The sequence below is a fragment of the Seriola lalandi genome, unplaced genomic scaffold (assembly GCF_002814215.2).
Source record: "Seriola lalandi dorsalis isolate HSWRI2012SDOR001 ecotype SW California unplaced genomic scaffold, Sedor1 jcf7180002054285, whole genome shotgun sequence".
NCBI classification, from domain to species: Eukaryota; Metazoa; Chordata; class Actinopteri; order Carangiformes; family Carangidae; genus Seriola; species Seriola lalandi.
The window spans coordinates 705716-727920 of record NW_019524838.1 but is presented as its reverse complement, the minus strand read 5'-3'; the positions used below and the strand labels follow the sequence as shown (position 1 = coordinate 727920).

The 22205-nt window shown below is 41.6% G+C and overlaps 1 protein-coding gene across 1 annotated transcript; it reads right to left on the bottom strand.

The window, feature by feature from the left end:
- Positions 1-984: 984 nt before the first annotated feature.
- Positions 985-21588, bottom strand: stox1 (storkhead box 1). Its single transcript, XM_023405819.2, has 4 exons — positions 21066-21588; positions 5307-5459; positions 2126-4829; positions 985-1528 (listed from the first exon to the last, which is right to left on the bottom strand). The coding sequence occupies exons 1-4, from the start codon at positions 21394-21396 to the stop codon at positions 1375-1377; spliced, it is 3342 nt and encodes a 1113-aa protein (XP_023261587.1). The 5' UTR covers positions 21397-21588; the 3' UTR covers positions 985-1374.
- Positions 21589-22205: the final 617 nt, after the last annotated feature.

The following is a 22205-nucleotide window of genomic DNA, read 5'->3' as shown; positions in this document are numbered from 1 at the left end:
TACTCATCAGGATAACCCATGCTCTTTAGGATCCTGCAAAATAAATAGAACATGGTGTGTTTAATGGTGAGATTAGGTGAGATATCAAGAATATAGCCATTTAGTGAGTAATTTTTAACTGGGCAACGTAGTAAGTTGCTCTGCTTCCTGCACTTCCACAGTGTGTCCACATGGTGTCACTCGCAACCTTTGAAAGTTGTGAAGGAGCCAACCATATCCTGATGTCAGACAGGTACTAACTGTAGAATATTTTCCACCAATATAAGATTTTTTTTAATGAGAAAACAAAGCTGGAACATTTGAAATTTAAACTAATATTTCCAAAACTGAACCAGTCTGCTGCAGTCAAAGTAGCTGGGTTTAAGGGGAAATTCTTGGGAATGGCCTCTGAGAAGTTGTAAAAACATCAACATAATATCAGGAAAGTTCACGCCTTCCTGCACTACAGTGGTTTACATTCCATCACAGCTGGAGGTCAGACTTTAGTTGCCTGTTGAGGTAGACATTCAAGGTTGGGATCAACTGACATGATAACCTTCAGAGATAAGGATTTATCAGGCCTCTTGGTACAGAGTGATGTCTGGTTTACATTAGGAGTGTGACTCAAACTTTTTTTTTTTTGAAGCAAATGATTAATATGTCCAATAAACATATCACTTATTCTGACCATTTATCATGATGTTCTTAATAGTCATGCTTTTCACAAATACAGTTAGTAAACTGGGTGAGCTTTACAAATGTATTTTTTAATTATATCTAGCTGTTGTATGAACAGATATCCCCCAATACAAACAAAAATGCCAATTCAACAATTGGATAAAAACTCTAAAAGCTGCTTTGGACCAACAACAGTATTGCTTTCTGAAGTTGACATGGGTCAACACTAATAGTAAAGTCACAATTATTTTCTTAAGTAAGAGCACTGCCTCAGCTACTTGTGTTGAGGGTCAGTGTTGTGAACAATATCATGAAGAGAAAGACATCTTGGTTGATATACACAATTTTATTTGTGCTAAATGCTACTTAATGAGATAAAAGGAAATGCTAGATCATGTTATTGCTGTTATGAACATAAGACATTTTAAGCAATGAGATGTGTAGAGAAAGAAAACTGTACATTTGTATCACAAAAAAGGATGCTGATATACCATGTATTTAACAACACATACACAAGGTAATCCATGAATGGATAAACCATAGCATATTACCTTTAAAATTATTTACAAAAAGAAAAAATATATACTATACATCTGTACACAGACCCCTGCTGTGATGGGTATGATGATAGCAATTACACAGAGCAGGAGATTCAAGCACATTGTTTTGACCTTTTCATACTTCCAACACGAAGCTTCAGCAGGGGGCGTAGACCTGCTATACGTTCATGACAGGAGTTAGCTGCAGCAGTGAGCTCTGCGTTCGAATGGTGCTGCTCTTTGAATGCAGTTTCTCCAGGTTTTGTAAAAAGCCTCTTCTCTTGAGACCCTCAAGAATGACAGTATTGCTGGAAGCCAGACTGACATGGGTCCTGTAGGGGACAAAAGGGGGCACAAGGTTGATATTTTATGTAAATATGCCATTTGAACAAGGTGACGTATTCATGCACTGCATCTGTTCACCTACAAAGTGTGGTTCAAGTTCAGTGTCAAAATATAAGTCTTTCTTCCTCTGATAATAACATGAGAATTTAAGTGCTGCACAGCAATTACACATAATTATCAAAATGACTCCCTTCTGTCCAAATACTGCATACTATAATTGGTCACAAGGTGTTTGTTCAGCTTTATTGCAATTTACTTTAAAGGAAAAAAAAAACACAAATTGGAAGTAAGCCACAGACATGTAACCTAGAGGTTAACTAACCTCAGTTTGGTGTTTGTTTTTCCTGTCTCTAAAATTCTTCCAGAGTGTGGGACTCACAGCACAGAAGAGATAAGAAATGAGCCCAAGGTGTGAAACTAGTAAAAACACTGGCCTAAAAAATGCACATCTGGGCTAAGAGATTAAGAGAATTTCTTTTTTTTTCTCCACATAAAACCTTTTCATCAGACTGTTAACTGCTATGTTGAAATATCACAGTATCTTATTAGAGCTAATATGAACAACTATAAAGAGAGGCACTCACCGAGGAGAATCTATACCACTGTCCCCTGTGATGCTCTGGTTCTCTCCAATTTCCACTCCTTCCCCAATCTGAGACCCTCTGGCTCCACTGGGCATACCCAGAACAGCTCTGTGAGTCTGAGGAACACTCGTCTCATCAAACTCATCCTCATGCACTTCTTCCACCTCAGCTGCCCAGTGAGCAGATTCACCATCTCCCTCATCAGCCGACTTACGGACGGTCTCAGTGTCTGATTCTATCTCACTAGTCTGGCAGTAGTCAAAGATGCTACTGTCTGCAACTTCAGATGGTTCGGGACGATCCAAATCAAGGTTGACCTCGTGGCGTTTTTCCCCCTGGATCAATGTACCTTGCCTGGGGTTGGATTCACTATAAGCCCCTGCTGATCTAGTACTCTGATGGTGATGGTGGAGTCTCCAGTTGGTCTCTCCAGGTCTGGTGGGGCTGAGGGAAGGGTCCCTCTGAGTTGCTGAGGGAATGAGATCTTTCAAAGTGCTGTCCCTTGAATCTTGTGGTTGGTGAAATTTGGAATTAAAATAGTGACTGTGGGGTCCCTCATATATCAAATCAGATTCACGGTTATGGTAAACCAACTGGTGGCCATGGTTGTCTGCTACACTTGTTCGGTACACATTTGCAGCATCAATAATCTCGTCCTCGTTCAGGCACAAGGAGCTGCAGGCATCCTCATCCTCCTGCTCATCTGCTCTCTGATAGAGCCTGTAGTCGTCCTCTCTTAAGTCATCAGTGTTTGTTATTGAGGGAGTGCTGTCAGCTATCAACTCTGGCCTTTCTCCCTGGCTCAAGGCCCTTTGCACTCTATTATTGATAGTGACGGTTCTAATGTCCTGTTGTTCCTGGGTGGCTGTAGTATCACAGGCCTGCTGGTGTGAAAAGAGCTCGTCAGGCCTCTGTTTATCATCCCTCTGTGGGTTGGAGAGTCTGAGGGAGTGTTTCCGTTGTAAAGAGGGCTTGGGCCAGGGCAAAGCTGGGTCATATGGGTGGTTGATAACAGGCTCATAGGGAAGCATAGGGAGAATGCTATTAGTATTGGAGTACTGTTTGATGCTAGAGAGACCATTATCTATAGTTTGGCTGTGGTCTGGCATACTGTTGTACTCTGCCTCCTGACAAAGTGCATTTTTGCCTTCTCTCTCCCAGCTCTCCTTGCTGTTTCCCTCCCTCTGATGTCTGACCTTATCATCTATCCGGAGTGTGCTGCTCTGTGGGTAGGCTGAGCTGTAGTCTAGTGGCAGCTCTCCGTTGAACTTTAGGTCTGCTTGGAGCACATGATCAGCAGTAAAGTCCCTCTCATGGACACAGTCGTACCTCTCCTCAGATGTAGGGGATTTCCCTGCATGCTCTCCATCTGTTGTAATGACTTTGGCTCGATGTGGGTCCCATGATTTTGAGCGGTGACTCGTTCGTTCCTTCCTACCTGGCCTTGAAGCCTTGCCCTCTTTCACCTCTCGTCTTCTATGTTCTCTGTTGATGGTGGCAGGAATTACAGCATCAGCTACATCTTTGATTGGATGAGTCTGGAAAGGGTTTTCAATGCGTTTCTTATAAAGAGATTTTCCCTCAACAGCTCCACCTTCTTCCACTTGATCTGGTTCATCAACAGGGATTTCCACTCTGAGCCGAGTAGGGATCAAATCGTCCCCCTCTGGATAATCGTCCGCACATATGGGAGCCTTACTCTTAACCCTCTCCTTCTCCCTTTCCCTTTGCTTCTCTCTGGATGAGTGGGCCCTCCTCTTGCTGCGAGAGGCCTTCAGAGCATATCTTTTCCCTGCCCCTGCCTTAGAGGAATGATGATGCCTGGGTTTTGACATTGTTAGGATCTCAGTAGACATTCCTTTGTTCACTCCCTTATCGTCTTTATCCAGACACCTGTCCAACACTCTGTCTATCCCCTTCTCCCTCCTCTCCTCCAACTTCTTCATTAGGACTGTGTGGCGTGTCAAATTGTCCACAGTCAGTTCAGGGTTGATGCGTTTGATGATGGCGTGCTCCAGGTCACGGGGTAAGTTGTTCAGGTCGTCCTCGTCTCTTACTGGCCATTCTTCTGGAGGAAACTGGCCTGAAAAAGATGCATACTCTTTCTTTGGCTTCTCTTTTTTCCCTCCATTCCTTCGGAACAAACTGAGACCAAACTTCCTCCCTGGTTTGTTGTCTTTTTCTTTGCGGCTCGTGGCATTAGTAGTGGCTGTAGTTTTGCTGATCTCACTTGCCTGACAGTCTGCTGCCGTGGAGGTGGACTGATGCTGCACTGTGGGTTTGTGATCTGACTGTCGAGGCCACTTTAAGCTCTTGCCTGTGCATTCACTTATGGAAACAGAGACAGAATGCTGATCTGGGACAGTGGAGGGAGAGACAGTTGCTTGTGCAGTAGTGGAGGCGATATTTGTGGATGTTTGGAGAGGGCTGAAGCAGCTGCAAGATTTGCAGTGTGCCACTGGGAGTGACTGAGTTCTCTCAACACAGGCATCGTTGCTCAGTAGGTAAGTAATGGGAGGAGGAGAAGGAGGGTCATCTGCTGACCCAGAAGTCCACCAATTCTTCTCTCGGACGATGTTGTTGGTGATGAAATAGGTCTGAGGGGTGACGACAAAGTAGCCTTCGCCTGTATGGTAAATCTTACGTTCCTTGATCAGAGTGCCTAGAGCATTATAGAGGATGTCCTGGGTAGGGATGGTTATCCCTGAGACACAGAAAGAGAGAGGTGTATAATAATACCAATTCCCTAAATCAAAAATTGACTTTCACTCATGTCTGTCTGTTACATATAAAGCTAAAGCCAGTAGCTGTTTAACTTAGCAAAAAGTTTGAAAGTGGTGAAACAGGTAGACTGGCTCTGTCCAATGATAACAAAATCTAAGATCAATAATTAATACAGTGGATCTTGCTTTTTTAATTCAAGGAAAAACTGACAGTGGGTTATGTGCCAGACTATTTCTTAGAAGTTACTTAGTCTGTCCAGAAATTGTCTGGCACATAACTCCTCGTACTGTTTCCCCCTGATTCCTGTCTTTTTGCTAAACTAAGATAAGACATAAGAGTTTTGTCAATCTTCTAGTCTAACACTAACACCCTGCCAAAAGTAATAAGTACATTTACCAAAGTGTTGAACTATTCCTTTAACAAACAAAATTAGACAATATTTGGATATATGGATTACCTGGGTGGGCTTTGCTCATGTGATTGATAAGTGCTTCCTGGTTGACAGTGATTTGGGAGGAGTTCAAATCTGAGATGACTGAGCACAACACTTCAGCCAAGGGAATGAACTGAGACTGGGGGACAGGGGACATCTGCACCGGGGACAGGTCACCTGAAACACACACACACACACACACACACACACACACACACACACACACACACACACACACACACATACACCAACAGATTATTGAGTGAAACAGGTGGGCCTGCTGCAGTACACACAAACACACCTGGGTTAGAGAGGTCTCTCTCTGACTTGTGCTGCCAGTGAAAACAACTCGAAGTACTGAAGTTGACATTCCTCTCCTGACCACCTTCTAAATCATGACCGAGGTGGTCTATTTATGTGAGCTATATGAGCCATGCCTGACTGCTTTTGAAATTCTATCAGTACTGGGACAGACCACAGAATTCCATTACTCCCACAGAAATGACCACAGGTCTGCCTGCTGGGCAGATCAGATATCCTGCCCCCCATATCATACAGCCTTACACGTCTAGGAGGTGCCCTTAGACAAACATGTTACCAAAAGTAAGAGAGACTGAGAAAAAAGAGAGAGACAGTCTTGGAAGCATTTGTCTTTGTAATAATAGAATGAAACTCATTGTGTATATGTATTCCCCACATCACATTGCCACCAATCTGCATGTGCCTCTGACATAAAAACAAACTGTGGGAGCCCATTAGACAGGAGCCACAAGGCTTTCAAATCATAAAACTAAGCTGCTTTTAAAGCTAACCAGACATTTTAGAAATATTTCAGTATCAGAAACAATCAGCACAGTTTCATAGATGGAGAAACATAATTGAAACAACATGCAGTGGTTAAGTTCCTTCAGGCAAGTAGTTTTTGTACAAAGCCTTTAGTGAAGAGGGCGGGATGAGTTCGATAGTGGTTCCATGAAGACCCTTCCACACCGTGTTAATAGGACAGAACATGGAAACTGAAAAAGTCAGCTGATAGCACGATTCGAACTAGGGATATGTGGTCATTTTTGGGTCAAAGTACAATGGGGACGATTACAAAAGACATGTGACAACTGACTAATTAGTTACAGCATTTCCTCTCTGGCTCAACCTGAATCCCTGAAGAGGCTAAAAGGGCAATGATGTCAGTTCCAGTCACTACAATATTTTGGATACTGCTAGGGTTATGGCCTGCCAAACTGTAAACTGTGTTTAGGTATAATATAAGAAATGTAGATATAACCCATGAGGTGGTTAGTTTTAGCTTTACAGAAGAGTTGAGTTCAAATCTTGATGTTTAGGTTAATGGTTGGGGTTAGGTATGGTCTGATGTGGTTATGGTTTGGATAATAATGTGTATGGGGGATTAGAATACATTATGAACCCATGGGCAATAACATAAAAGGGACACTGAAAAATGTTTGCTTAGCTCCTGCAGCCTTTATGAAACAATCTTTTCATAATGCTGACATCATTGTCTGCATACTCTCCACAAAACTCTACTCATAGACTAAGCACAAAGGGAAATGTTTACTAATGAGTAGTGAGCTCAGTGAAAGCACCAAAACAAACTAGATCCCACTGTTGATGAATGATTAGCATCAGGGCTGGGGTAACACAAAGTCCCCTCATATGAATAGCAGACACAAGGGCATGGACATAACCTTACCCACAGGACTGGAAAATTGGTTTTAGTTAATCAGCTACATTGCATTAATGTCAGGTGTATAATGGGTGAAAGAAGGGATGTGATAAGGCTGCTCCATTCCCTTTTCACTAGGCCCTGATTCCCCATATTATCATTGTTTTGTCATTATCATTGTTATTTAATCAGTATTTTAGTTGGATGTTTCTGTTCAGTTATTTAATGCATTGGTTGTGAGATGTGGTTGATCTTTGCTTGCAGGTTTGATATGTTGGAAGGGTCAGCCCACTGTATATTTTCAGTTGTTCTTCTAGGTTAGTGGGGTTGATCAGCAGCTCAGTCAGGGGAAGGGGAAACAGGTGTGTGTCATTAGGTCTTCTTAGTAGTAGTGAGGTACTGGGCATGAGTATGTGGGAAGATGGGTAGAACTGTTCTGTAGTAGATAACAGTGGGGTGAAACGTGTGCACTTATGAATAATATCTGGTGCTTATTGTAGAGTGGGAATTGTCAACAGTAACAGAAGTTGGTAGGTAGTCGTTGTATGGGGTTTGGTTTGCTTGGACAGGCATGTGTAGGATTAGCTCACCCCCATACTTACCTGAGCTGGTGGTAGACTCCAGTTAGGTGAGAAGGAGAAGATAAGATGCCAGTCAGGAGTCAATGGGGAGAGACAGAGCATGTGGCAGCTTGCTGTGAGGCTGTGGATTTTATTTCTTTGATGTAATGGCTTAAGTTATTTTTTTTGTTGAATTTCCTGGGGTTCATTTTTTTTGTTTGAAAATGTTTTTGTTAGTAAAATCACATTTTTTGAGCATGTACTGTGGCCTGTTGACTTGCTTTCTTTGGAACATCCCTTTTAAAGTTGCCAGTGCCCAGACACACCATCTGTCCTTTTTATGGGGTGGCAGCACTACAAGGGATAAGTAAAAAATGGTGATAACACAAAAAAGTGATCAATGATCCCACTCTATCTGCTGTTTTTATTTACCCACAGTATCAAAAGCAGCTTGAGTCCAAATTTGAGTGTAAAAGATGCCACACACATATATAATCAATTCCAGCTTCAATTTGTTTGTGTTATTGACACATTTTCCCCATGTGATTTCAAGTTTCCAGTTGTTTTGACAACACACAGTGTGAATTCAGTCATGAGTTTCAACATGTGGTGTGTGTGACTGAGTGAGTGAGTCTCCCATCAACTCTAGGGCTTTCAGTAAAAACACTGCCAAGCTCACACTTGATGTAAACTAAACATTTATAACCCTCACACTTGAACCACTTACGTCCAAGGCAGGGAAAATAAACAACTAATCATGGTATAGCATGACAGAACGCACACGTACCACACTCAAACATAGATCCAGGCAAGTCTACTAATGACATTTTTTTGACAAAAAAATGTATATGTGCCCAAATAGATTTGTCATGAAGCACCACAGACAATGTTGCCAGATTTGACTGACAAAACATAGCCTGAGTCGCCTAGAAACATTTAAGCCAATTTACCTTTGGCTTAACGTCTTCATTTATAGGAACAGATCTAAACTTTAGCATCTTTTATCTCACAGCTAAAACTGGGGGGAAAATAGTTCAATCCAGTTGTAATAAACTAAACTATAGTTTTGACGGGCATCAGTTAAATCAGTCAACTAATCAGAGGAGAGGAGGGGCAGATATATTGGAAAATAGCCTAATATTCTGTGGGTCTAAATGGTACAAAAAAAAAGTAGCTCAAATTATCACAACCCACCCAAAACTATTTTACATAATAAAAAGTAGCCCAGCTGGGTGGAAAACTGGCCAATCTGGCAACACTGACCACAGAGCAGTTTTTTGCTCCCTGAAATGTATTAATCAAATTGGTGCTCAGTTGTGTTTTATTGAATTGAAAATGCTTTATTGTTAGTAAGAAATATATCAAGCAAAGTCAGTAAAAAAAACAATTATCAGCAGAGAGAGACTTATGAGTCTTAGGTGAGCTCCACTTAAAGCTCATAAGTCTCACAGACTGGGCGCTTTCTTTGTAAGACTGATCCTACGACACACAGAGGGATCGTAAAAAAACATCTGCCTTCCCCCAGCTCCGACAGAAGACATTAATCTGACTAAACCTCAGAGCGGATATCTCAATAGCAGTCTCCCTGGGCAGTGAATTAGTGCTGCTGACTTAGCTCCTCATTGTTTTTAACTTCCTATAGGAATGACAGGCTGTCCACATAGCAACCACTTACAACCATTGTCAACAGTTAAAAGGTCAGCAAGGATATGATATGGTCAGAGAGGGGGAAGGCAAATAATATATCTTGATCACGGGGAATTGATAAACTATTGGAAAACTTCCCAAATCTCTTTGCCCAGAGGTAGTTTTGGTAGATTGAGCACTCTGGCCACGTCCTGGTTCAAAGCAGGATGTCCTGTCGGACACCTGCTAACAGGATCTCTACTCCTAAGGGAGTGAAAAACAGAATAGGTTCAAGTAAGAGCATGTTTCCCACATGCCAGTCAATTAACTACGGTTGGATAGCAGCACTGACTAAAAAATAAACAGACAAGGGAGACTGACAATGCAGGTGTGAGACAGAAGACAAAAATACACCTACAGAAGTTTATTTGTGGGAAAATGTTGGCGTCATAGAAGGATGAGCCAGGCAGAGGATTAGTGTTTATTGAGTCTAACATTAGCAGGCGTGACCAGGTTCACTGTTGTAACCATCTTCACTCCAGGGGGAACGGACCTCTGTGTTCCTGTAATCTAAGACCGGGCGGACCAACTTTACACCCTTTGTCATACACGGCATGAATACCTGGCTAGGTGCTATGGCAACCAACCCCTGTGCCAATAGGAAGAGGGAGGGAAACAGCAGCTCGAGAATCAAACAGCAGCAAGATTTGTCTCCCGGCAGGTTAGGAGGAGCAACTGTCTAATACAACCCTTCAAAAGGGGAACTCACCAATTTTATATATGTAATTTAAGTCTGTTCACCTGTAATGGTTAGTCCTGCTCAGCCTGTCGAGACAGTTCTTTAATGTCTTAATTAGCTCTGGAGGGTCTTCATCAAGTCTCAGAAAATGACTGTGATGATGCTGCAGTGATGGGAACAAACTGTTTTTTTTTTAGCATACCCTTACTGCATTATGGGAAGTGAAGGATCCAGCGTTTGTGGAGCTTGACCCATAACAGGAACTAAAATAATATTAGAATATTAGAAGTGCAATTAAACTGCTGGAGTAAAGCAATGACTTGTGATTCACCATCACAGATGTAAATAAGCAGAGAGCCAAACAGTTTAGTATAATTAACCATTTTTCATTCCCAAGTTGATTTAGTGAAGGAGTACAAATAGGACTGAGACAGAATGCACACTTTATATGCCAATTTGGATTTAAAGAGATCATTGCAACTTTATATAACAATTTTATTTGAATGGTATTGACCACAAGATTAAAATAAAGTGACAAAGCCCACACAATTCTTCTGCTCCACACAGAAAAACATGGATTTCTTCCCATGTCATAAACTTTCCATGTCAGAATAAACTGCTGCCTGGGGGATAAAAAATGAAAAATGCCTGAAGCTGACTGCTCAGATTGTGGAGATGATTGACAGAGACCTTCTCTCCTCTATCCCCACTGAGACCGTTTTGCCTGCCGACACTGATCAATGCCACATGTATTCACATGGCTGTGCTGTTAGCTGGCCTCCGAGCCGCATGAGTCCCATTTCTTATGTGATTGCATTACCTCCAGCCTCTTGGAAGAAAATACTAACACACAGTAAAGTTAACAGTACATACTACTATCCCTAAATGATCTTTACTGAACATGAGTGCAACCACATGATGGTCAAAATCATCCAGATCACAGGACATTTGAAGTCCTGCAGCAGCACATACCCCAGAATCATTTTATGACCTCTTAATCAGTGGTTAGATGGAAGGGGCATGTTACCCTAACATTTGGCATTTAAAGCCCAAAAGTACCTGTTAATCTTTAAATCATGCTATGGTAACGGCATGCAACACAGACACAGTCCATAACAAAGATATAGCCTTTCGAAAGCCTGAATATCATTTTACATTTCAACTATTTAGCTAACATTTGCGATACTTTACTTGACATTTTGACTGTGCAGCAGTAGAGTAATCATCTGTTCCACCATCACCACCACCAGCCTTTGATAACAGGAAACATGCAATGTATTGTACAGGGCAAAGTAAAAACTGGTCTCAATTTGTACTGTAAAGCAATCTAGTGAGGTTCCTGTAAATTTTAACACATTGCATTTTATGGTGAAACGTGGGTTATAATGTTGAGTGCTTATTATTGCTATCTGCGTGGCCGTAGGGGTGTCGATGACACCGTCACTTTGAAACATAAGGTTTGGCACCAAAATCCCCCACTCAATGGCCTCTCTGGAAACACAAACTCACAAACACACACCACCTTATCTCATCCTGCTATCGTCTAATCTTTTAGGCTCCAGTAAGCAAACAGGCTAATCTTCTCTCTCCCTCATTAAGGACACACTGCATAGCATTCAACGTGAACTTGAGGCTTGCTCAAACTGCAAAATCCCTCCCTGTCTCCCATCGGCTGAGACCTTGTGAAGGACATGCTTCAGTGAATCTGCAGGCTGTACGTGAAAGATCTGAGTTAAGTCTCGGGTGAGACAATGTCAAACATTCATACAGTCAGATTGAATGTAAGGAGAAGAGGTGCCAACTGTAATTTATTTTTGCGACTCCCTCCCAGTCCAACGACTCTTTGTTTTGGGTTTCTTTGGTCCAGCAGGCCCCCATGACTCCTCCCTCCTCCTTTCGTGTTTGTGTGCGTGTGTGTGTGTGTGTACATCAAACTTTTTAAAAGTGCTTTACGAGTTTGTGTCTTTTCACTCCCATAGAACACAGATGTGGGCATTGCAGTCAAATGGCCCAATGAAATGAGTGAAAAGATCCCTTCAGAGGGCAATCACAGCCTGAATGTCCGCACAACCAAACCTGACCCAGTCTAACAACACTCCCCTTTCGTGTCCATCCACTCTGAAAGAAATATGGCCATCAGCACTATATGAAAATGTTTGCATCATTTTTTAATGTATATTTATTTACCCTGTTTTACTTTCCTGTCTAGAGTTGGCAAATTATTTACCAACACGGCCACCACCATCGCACTTAAAAACACACCAATAAGCAATAAAATGGAAAGACTGAGCCACTGATCATTTTACAGCTTTATTGATTGGTTCACAGCAATAAAACAAGCATTTGTGCCCAAACTTGAAAGAATTAGGTAAATATTTAATCTGACCCACTGATGGTCGAGTATGTCAGCACACTCATGTTTAAATATTAAGGGAAGAGTAAAATCTGGACTGTGCCCTCTTTGTAATCAGTCTTTAAGAAAATGGGGTTTTGTTGGCAGGTTGACATGGCAATGCAAACTCAGATTACTAGAGTAAAGCTGAGAACCTTCTGCATTATTTAATCTGCTTTATGCCTATTGTCAGGATATGAACTTTTGAATGCTACATCTAAACACTACTCACGAATCATCAGAGGAACAGATAGGAGAGAGAAAAAAGAGTAACTAAAGAGGATTCATGAGCTAAAACTTGAAGCAATGAAGAGAAACACAGGCAGGCTTTGTGTTGACCCAGATCACCATAGAAACCTGCACTGTGGCAGCGACTTGCCACATGTAATACAAAGCCAAAGAAAAAGAAGAAAGAACAGCAGACATGTAGTATGGATCTATAATCCAGCTATGGCCTTGAGACTCACTTTGCCAAACCAACTCTTTGACATTTAACATATGTTGGCAAGAAAGCATGGCTGTGACTAAGCTTCTCAAACTGACTTTTGCAGAGTTTAAAACATCTTCGCTCACATAGCTGGTTACCACAGATCTTGGCTGCAGATCCCTGCAGCTGTAATGCCATTAAGTAATGTTTTTACCATCTGATCGACAGTCAGAACTATTTGAATAGCGGTCCAGCTCATGCCATAACAAATAAATGACCTGCTGCTGAACTAGTGTGCAAAAACCCTGTTATCATGTTCTTGTGAAATAGGAATCACACCTGACCAGGTGCTTAACAGAAAACCAGTAACAAGGTGAAGGTACACAAATTGTATTTTATAGCACAGCCCAAAGTGCACTGTGTAACATGATGCCATGGTGGTGCCACGAGAAAGGATTTAAAGCATAGATTTCCCTGTACTTTAGTTTCCCATCTTTTTTACTTCATACCACCTCAGACTTCATGGGCCACACCCCAACATATCTGGCTCTCGTCTGCTTTTATGAACATGAACATTACCCCACAGTCTGCCACTGCCTTTTCTGCCAGACGACTGGTAAGTCCAACCCATTTAAATGTGGACCACAGTACCTTTCCTTTGTTCTATAACAGCCATGTTCATGATTTTAACATTTCCAAGTCCTAAAGTGACTTGCAGACGGATTAAAAAAGCAGAATGGTCAAATTTATTTCCAGAGACTGAAATATCCTGAATTTTAGTCGCTTGTATAAATAACCCTGCATGACATCACTAGGCTTGTTTTTTCAGACTTTGGAAAGCTCATTCAGTGCTAATTTATTTACCTTAAATGACATAGATAGAACATGTTCCTTTCAAATTCTGATATAACTATAAATATATCATTTTAATATGAGTTTGGCTCAAAAGCTCAATATTCATATTAGTAGGGATCTGTAGGTGCCGCTAATATTCTGACCAGGCATTTTGTTGGGTTTTTCACAATTGAATTGAATTTTTGTGATCTAAATCACAATTACTGCAAACTGTTTTACCAAAATATGCACCAATCCTGATTTACTACAACTGATAATGGAGATAAGAACACTAACACTAAACAATCCTAAAAAGACCACTAAGACTTTAAACTGATTTGACCCTGGCATTAGTGATAATTACCCTAAAGCCTGCATTACACCAAATTAATGAGAGTCCAAAGTGGGATTGTTGTTGAGAAAAATCAGCAAAACTTCAATGTATAAGCATTTCTGCAAAAATGTAATTAGATGGATGGATGAATGGATGGATAACCTGAATTCGGTGGTTGATAAAAAGATAAAAGATGATGGGCATTGCATTGCAGTTAAAAGATCTTGGTTCACCTCAGATGTGTTTTACTCAAGACAAGAAAAAAAGCCTCATCTTTGGCCAGACATTCTGCTGACCCTCCTGACTGGCTTGTGTTCAAAGTAATTGCACTTTCTCAATGAGGAATGCAAATCATAAATGTTACTTATAGCTCTGCACAACTTTAATAAATTCTGTAAGGTATTCATTCAACATTCTACACTGAAGCAAAACTGCACATCAATGCCTAATCTGAACATCTTTAAAATACACAAAAACACAATGCTGCTCTGTTTGTTGATCCCTTTCAAGCCATTCAGTCAATGATTCCCTGATGTTGTTCAGACCTTCTGGCTCTGATTCAAATGTGTGAGTCTGGTTTCACAACTACTTTTCTGATGAGTTATCAGTGTGAAAGGTTCAATTTTAGGCCCTAATCATATCATTCCTTATTTACATGTAGGGATTCAACTTTTAAACACCTGCACAGTACATTTCTATGCATATTTATGAGGCTTTTGCATCTTTGCATTGATGATGAAACTGAACTGAGCTTGGACTTTTCACTCTCATATTAACCGCTGAGTTCAGAAAGTAGCAGGAGCCTCTAGTTTCCTTGGTTTTGTCGTATTCAAAGATCCTGGTATTTTCCCCCACTTTCCCCACTAGCACCCTGCACCAAAACATGTTTACACACAATCGTAGAAGGTTTCCAGCAGATCCACACCCCTTAATCAAGAGTGATGGCAGTCATTGGTTGCAGATGAAACCCATTTCCTCCTATTTAACTGAGCTTGAGTTGCAGCAGATTCCTGTGTTTGTTATCCAAGTATTTAGAACAGAGCTCCTGTCGGGTGTCTGCCATATGATCCATCGCTTTTTAATGCTCTACAACTGGTCAGCACAGAGCGCTGGCGTGATCCTTGAAATTATCCTTCACTCTTGTAACACAATAACACAGCACTTTGCTATCACAGAGCTGATGTTAGCATACCATTACATTTATCAATGCTAAATGAAGCAAAGAAAACATCCTGTCAGGAAACTGAGGAGTAATAGTAATACCAAATTTAATGCAATACAGCCTCACTTGTGTGTCGTCCCATTTGTCCAACCAGAGAGTGAATGAAGACAAATCCCATGAGGGAAACCCAAGCGCCTGCTGACAGGGTGTATAAGCTGAGGGATATAGAGAAAACTCCTCCTGTTATTTTTGGCAGAGCTCCACTCCCCCGCTACGGGTGAGCCCAATATTTGGGTCGATAAGGAGGCTGACGTCTGATTTGCACCGGGGGTGAGCTTCCTGCTCAATGGGAAAGGATGTGGCTAACAAATGATGTGCTGAGAGGCATGCACGCACACGCACACAGTGTCTCACACATGTGTAGGCACAGTGGAGGGTCACATCTGCAAACAGAGGTCAAGGTTTCCTCCTATCTGAACCACATAATAAACCATTTTTTACAAGCGCAGGAAATAGAGAGCAAGACATTCTCGATAAATGCTGGGACTTACCCTTGGCACTGGCTCAGTAAAGTATAAGAGCGATGCTTGTAAAATAAAACTGCAGCCTAATTATCTTATACCATCAATGCAATTTGAAAAGCAATTTTAAAGTTCAACAAAGCTGCACATAAATCACAGAGGCTGCTTTGTCTTTTCACGAGTCAGTTATATGTACAATTTATCTCCAGTCAACTGTTATTTTGGATAAATGAAATTAGATGTTCTTTGGTCAACCAAACCAACATTTAAGTCAGACATAAGAACCTCCACACTAATGGGTACTAGCAGATTTGATATGGTTTCCTCAAAAAACATTCCCCCTCGGTTTTTGTGAGAACACAACTGAACCAACCACTGTCATAATACAGACTCCTCATCATTTTGAGGCTGAAAAACAGCAGTATATATTTTGTGTAACAGCTTAATGTTATACTATTAGTGTCGAGGGAACTGGAGAGGGATTATTTTTTAACAAGTATTGTCTGAGAGCAGCTGAGATGGTGAGTGGAGCAGATTTGACACAGATGTGCTTCCATGAGTCGTCTATTTCCCTTCATCAATCTGTCTTTAACCAGAAATAAAATACAGACACTGTGATGTGTAACACAACAGCGCCAGGGTCTGTCCCGCCATTCTGGCTCTCCCTTTTACACAGTTGTCGTTCCGGCTCTGTGACTAGATCTGCAGCTGGATTATTGCCACAACAACAATGTCCCCCATTCCATGATGATACCTTTTCTACAGCACATAACAGAAACAAACATTTTGTATTTGTACCCCTAGACATTCAAAGAAGGTACATTTACTAAAACAGATACGCCTAAAAGATTGAAATAAATGCTTAAAAGTAATAGTTAAATGACTGAAATAGTTTGCTTAAGTAATACATAGTTGAAAGAGCTAGCTAAAAGTAAAGTGTGGGTTAACAGTTAAAATAGTTTGTTAACTAAAAGTAACAAATGCAGTGAAATAAAGTAATGGATAAACAGTTGAAATAGTTAAAACATTGAGCATCTGCCACACCAAGTGGTAGTATGGCTCCAAACTTGACCAAAGCACCCTACTGATGATTCAATAGTATGAAGAAAATATTTATAATCACTACATATATAATCCCTTCAAAAGAACACTGATCCACTGATGTAAACACCAACAGAAGCTGAACTGGCCAGTGAGTGAAGAACACCTGGATGCTTTGTTGATGTATGTTGCTCTTTTTTCCTCCTAAAAAACCCCTCTGAAGCTAACTGACCTCGAGGTGGCTTGTTAGCAAGAAGGTTTTAACCTTTGACCTTTGCTGCTTAGTTAGGACAGGGTGGGCCATTTAAACTTGGTAAAGCCCGGCAAGGGGGTGTCATGGTTAATAAGCTAACATCTGGAAGAGTTATGACCATTAGTGGAGCGCTTTGAGACTTTGACAAAATACCCTCATGAAAGGAGACACCCCTTGTGTGAAAATACAACACTTTCAAGTGAAAAGTAAAGAGCAGAACTGGTGCTCGCTGAGCCTGCTAGCTCAGGAAATGATCTCAAGAGTAAATGAAGCATTTCAGGAATGCGTCACCGCCTCATGGTATGGCGAGTTAAATGAAACATACCATTTAAAAAGGAAACTTGGCATAAAAAGTGCAGCATAGCCATACCCTAGTTCTCCAAACATACACAGAGGGAGACCTACAGTATGTCCTACAATGACCAAAGTAGTGTATTCCTCTGCGAAAGTGAGAGGCCCGTCCAGAGGACTCATTCACGTCCATGTTCAAACAGGACAAGGGCAGTTTACAGAGGTTGATTGTGGGGAGGATACAGGACACCTCATTACACCACTGGCTGACTCCATATAAATGTTTAAGCTCGTGGATCCATACTCATCCTCCTGCAGAGACAACAGTGACTCACTAAATAATGCAGAAGCAGCTAACAGTCATTATGAAGCCTCTGGTTTCAACAGGATCTCCAGTGAGAACTCAAGCTTTTGGGGACTGACTGCTGAAGATGAAGATCAAAGGAATAGTGTGACATTTTGGGAAAATATGCTTATTCCTTTTTTTACAGAGAGTTACATGAGAAGATTGTCTGTCCATTAAATATGGAGCAAGACCTGTAAGCAGATTGTAAGCAGTGGTAAACAGGTAGACTGGCTCTTGCCAAAGTAAAAAAAATGTATACTTTATACTTAACTGGCTAATTAAGCTAGCATCCCAGCTCTAGCTCCATAGTTAACGAAGACAGTGATAGAATTCTTTCCATTGTTTTCCAAAATGTAAAACTATTCCTACAAGGCAATACGATTAGTAAAACAAAGCTGGAGTAAATATGACTAATTTGATATAAATTATGTGGATTAAAGTGGCATGTAGTGTCTTGATTGTTGTTGGTGTTTTTGATCTGTAAAGTAAAAACAGCACAGACTTAAGCAAGCAGCAGCACCACTATCATTGAGGAAAAATTCAACACAAGTACATTTAAAAAGGAAAGAAAAAGCACCAACAATTTTCCTTCTTACATTTTCTTCTTTCCTGTAGGATACCACATCCTGATTATTAAAAATGATGTAAACTCAAACAGGGTTACTGAAACCCATACCTAAATCTGATTATTCACAGTATTCAGGTTACAGTGTATATGTAAACACACTGAATGTCAAGACACTTGGCAAGAAGGATGTCGAAACTCTACTCACACTGATTATTAACAATATGACTTTGTGGTGATATTATTCTGTAAACAACTGCTAAAAGCCAGAAAAGGGATGAAGAGATCATTTCAGAGTAAAAGAGGAAGAATGAGAAACACCCTGCAGACATTCATGAGTTGAAGTGGAGAGGTCAACCCCTGTACCAGTGGGCCCCATTCCCACAAGGATAAAAACAAAGTCTGTTCATACTAACTCCTCGCCCTGTCTGTTTACCTCGGCCTAACCTCACTACGATCCCCTTCCTCCATCAACCCTCCCCACCTCCCAAACACCTCCCTTTCTACATATTCCCCCCCGCTGAAGAGGCCCGAAGATGGCTGATTGGCCGACAGAGCGATCTGTCTTCACTCGGGCTTTTAGCACTGATAACCAGGCGGGAGCAATGAGGAATTAGCACAAATTAATAAAAAGTGATTGTGTCTATTTGTCTGGAGGCTTTGTTTTACCATCCCTTTATTGAGCACTGTTTACTAGCTTAAATTACATTACAAGTTTTAGCTAAACATCTCCTATATTAGCCCCTTAACTCTCCTTTTAAAAAAAACTCCTCACGTCAGTAAAGTCACGTCTCAACCTTGTTCTGACCTGGGAAAGGAAACAGGGCTGTTTGAAATTCACTGTAGCCCATTACTCATAACTTTTCTGTTTTCTAGCTGACATATTTATATCAGTACAATGTCAAGGCCTTTATGTCCATGCCTGATATCAATCTAGGAGTCTGACTTCCACAGTCCCTCACTGGCCATGAAATGCAGGGACATTAATCCTGGGCAACAGTAAAGTGGCTGTGGTCGGCAGCCAGTCGCACTGTGATTCACTGCTGACCTACTCTCTGTGAGAAGGCAGTAAACCAGGCTCTGACAGCCTGCCAGAGTTGATTTCCATACAAATTGCTGCGGTGTGACGTGGAGGATTTGTTAAGGAGGAGAAGGAGGTGACGTGTCCACACACAAACGTGTTTGCTCACAAGTTTCTGGTGTGAAGCTCAAACACGAGAAGTCGGCTGAGGCATGGACTCCATCCTTGCATCCGACTGTGAGCTCACGCATGTGTGTGTACACCTTCTTGCTGACACTGTGCATAGTAACAAGCTCAGCATCACCTTTGGCCCATATGGTGCTTGTTTGTGTGCTGAGCTGAAGCTTAGAGCCAGATACTGTCTCACAGCGGGATGGCATGTCAGCCCCCACCTCCCATCCTCACGCCCTCCCGGGTCTCTCCCCCCCTGTGTGTGGTCTCTTCCTCCCCTTCACATTCCTCCCTTTACTTGTCCGTGCACCGCTCAGTCTGGCAGAGCCGACTGACTGATACAAAGTCAGCAGGTAGGCAGCGGCAAGGCCTGAATCCAGACACAATAACACTCAAACAAAGACGGACACATTATTGGAAGGACAGACAATGAAACAGAGGCAAGGCAGCAGGACCAAATGGCAACTCAGAGTCATGTGTGTGTTGCTGGGACACTATATCAACAACCAAAAGGAACCTGCTGCAGCCCAGCTATCCTCCCAACATTTGGATACCTCTAACACTCTTGCATCCTGCAGTATTTGAATTTTATGGGAGGTGAAGGTAGTGCTTTGTGGCAGAAACATAAAGTCAACTCCCACACATGTATTTGCTGTAACCTAAAGTTTAGCACCTTTCCTCTCAAGTAAGAAAAAATGTGAATAACCTGGTGTATCTCTTAAGAATACTGTCATTAGTTGTAAAACCCACACAGGGTTGTCATTTTCTCGGGCAGCTGGTGCCGTCATGCATTTACAGCCCATGAGATCACGATATAGGAGGCTGCATAAAGGTTTCCATTCATTGTTTCTGTGCAGCTATATGCTGCATTAAAACACATCCAAAAGAGGAGAGCCAGAGGATGGGGAGCAATTATTACTAATTACATGGCATACAGAGCTTTGTTAACAAGCTTTGTTAAACATAACACTGTGTCGACAACAAAGGGAAGCTGACTGGCAGGGCAATCCACTAAAACCGACCACACAGTATTTGAGGGAATAAAGTCATAAGGAATATCATCTCTCAGGCCATCTGGATGGATGGAGCAGCTTGAAATGATGAAAAGCAGCCTGTGTTGTAAATGGTTTGAAACCGGCGAAGCTGGTGACATGTCACTGCTCACGGCAACCAAGTAATGCCAATTTTTGAAAGGAGTTTTGTACAGGGAAAATTGTGGCAGCCGTTTAGATAATATGAAAATATATCAACTTGCTATTCTTTGTTGTGTGAGAGAGTTTCACATTTACATTTCTACATTTTCAACATTCAAGAAGAGAGACACTGGCTATTTCACAAGGGGCAAAATAATTATCCAAACCTTCTGTTTGGAATAGAAAGATGCTCTGAAAATAAATCATTACTGATTCCACAAACACTACAACTTTTGAAAGAACAACTTCTGCCAGCAGATTTAACTCAATTTTGTGATTAGTAGAATGAAAATCCAGAGGAGGGGGAGGAGGAGTGTTCAACCCTGCCAGCTACATGTTGTTCAAAGTTTATGACTTTCACACGTTTCTCTCAGTGTGGTAAACAAATGTTGTGTGGTTCTAAAGAGAAAAAACACATTAGACTCTTGCATGACTGCAGTAGCTGTATTCTGTGGTGTTTTTATTTCCTTTGCATCTACGTTGTTTTCATTTGTTTGCATTGCAGCTTTCTATATTCTGCTACAGGATTTCCTTCTGACAACTTTTTGGATTTCAGATGCATATGGAAAGTTGATAATAATACCTAATAATATCTTCAGATCATTGACAGTATTGAGGTTACATACCGACGGCTTTAATGATGAATCCCTTTGGTGACCTTAGAGCCCTGCGCATCCACGCTTCTCTCAGCACCTCCAGGTTGTTTGCGTTCCCTTGAATGAAAAGCACCATATTTTCCATCCATCCTTGAAAGTACACCTCTGCAATGGCCTTAACGAGTCTTTTATTCCAGAAACTACGCGAGTTTTGCGCTTTGAAGTCCGCAAATATCTCCTGACCACTCGTAGTAGTAGTGTTGAGTTTCCCTCCGCCGGCGCGCAAACTCTCCTCGTCCGGGCCGAAGACCACAGCGAGTGAAGCGGCGGAGAGTTGGACGACCCGCTGCTGGTGAGACATTTTTAACGCCTTAATCGGCCCCAGGAAGAAGCTATCATACTAGTAATGAAAATGCACTTGTTAAAAAACAGGTCTCCCTTCTGAAAACCAAAACAAACGCCGGGTTTTGAAACGCATTCCTCCACTGTGCGTCTCAAATCTACACGAAGTGTACCGGAGGCGCAGAGGACGTCCGACTGGTTTCTCTCGGCTTCTAGGGAAACCAGTGACGGTGGCAGAGAGGAGGAGGGCTCATCAGTCTGCTGCTGGGACACACAGGTAGACCTCCCACCGTCTGTTCACAGGTGTGTGTGTGTGTGTGTGTGTGTGTGTGTGTGTGTGTGTGTGTGTGTGTGTGTGTGTGTTTTGATTGTCTTATGCATGAACCTGCAGGATTGATGACGTTTTTCATTTCAGTCTTTGAGAGAAAATAACAGTATGACTGCTCTTAAGGTTCAAACAACAAAAAAACAAAAACAGATACAGCTCATATCAGCTACTGAACAGGATCCCTGGGGTGGCAGGAAGCCAGTGTCTTGCTCTAGGGCACTTCAGCAATAGCCTACATGGACTAAGTCACATAGAGATCCTCAGTGAGCCTCCCTGGCTCCAAATATACCTGTGGCATACAAGTAGAATGCTCTCATTTTGTTTTTCTAGTTGCTTTTTCTGCTTCATTATTTGATTTTGATTTATTTGGATAATCCTTCATCATAAAAACCTCATCACATTTTATCAAACAAAAGGTGATGTTTCCAAAAAGATAATTGAACGATAAGATCAACTTTTTTGGGATAACAGCAAAGTATCCAGCAAAGTAGCCGACAAGT

Coding starts and splice junctions, on each gene's coding strand:
- stox1 (XM_023405819.2), bottom strand. CDS start 21,396: ATGTCTCACCAGCAGCGGGTCGTCCAACTCTCCGCCGCTTCACTCGCT. Junction 5,460..21,065: donor ATTCATCATTAAAGCCGTCG/GTATGTAACCTC, acceptor TGTGTGTTTCAG/GTGACCTGTCCCCGGTGCAG. Junction 1,529..2,125: donor AGTGGTATAGATTCTCCTCG/GTGAGTGCCTCT, acceptor TGTCCCCTACAG/GACCCATGTCAGTCTGGCTT.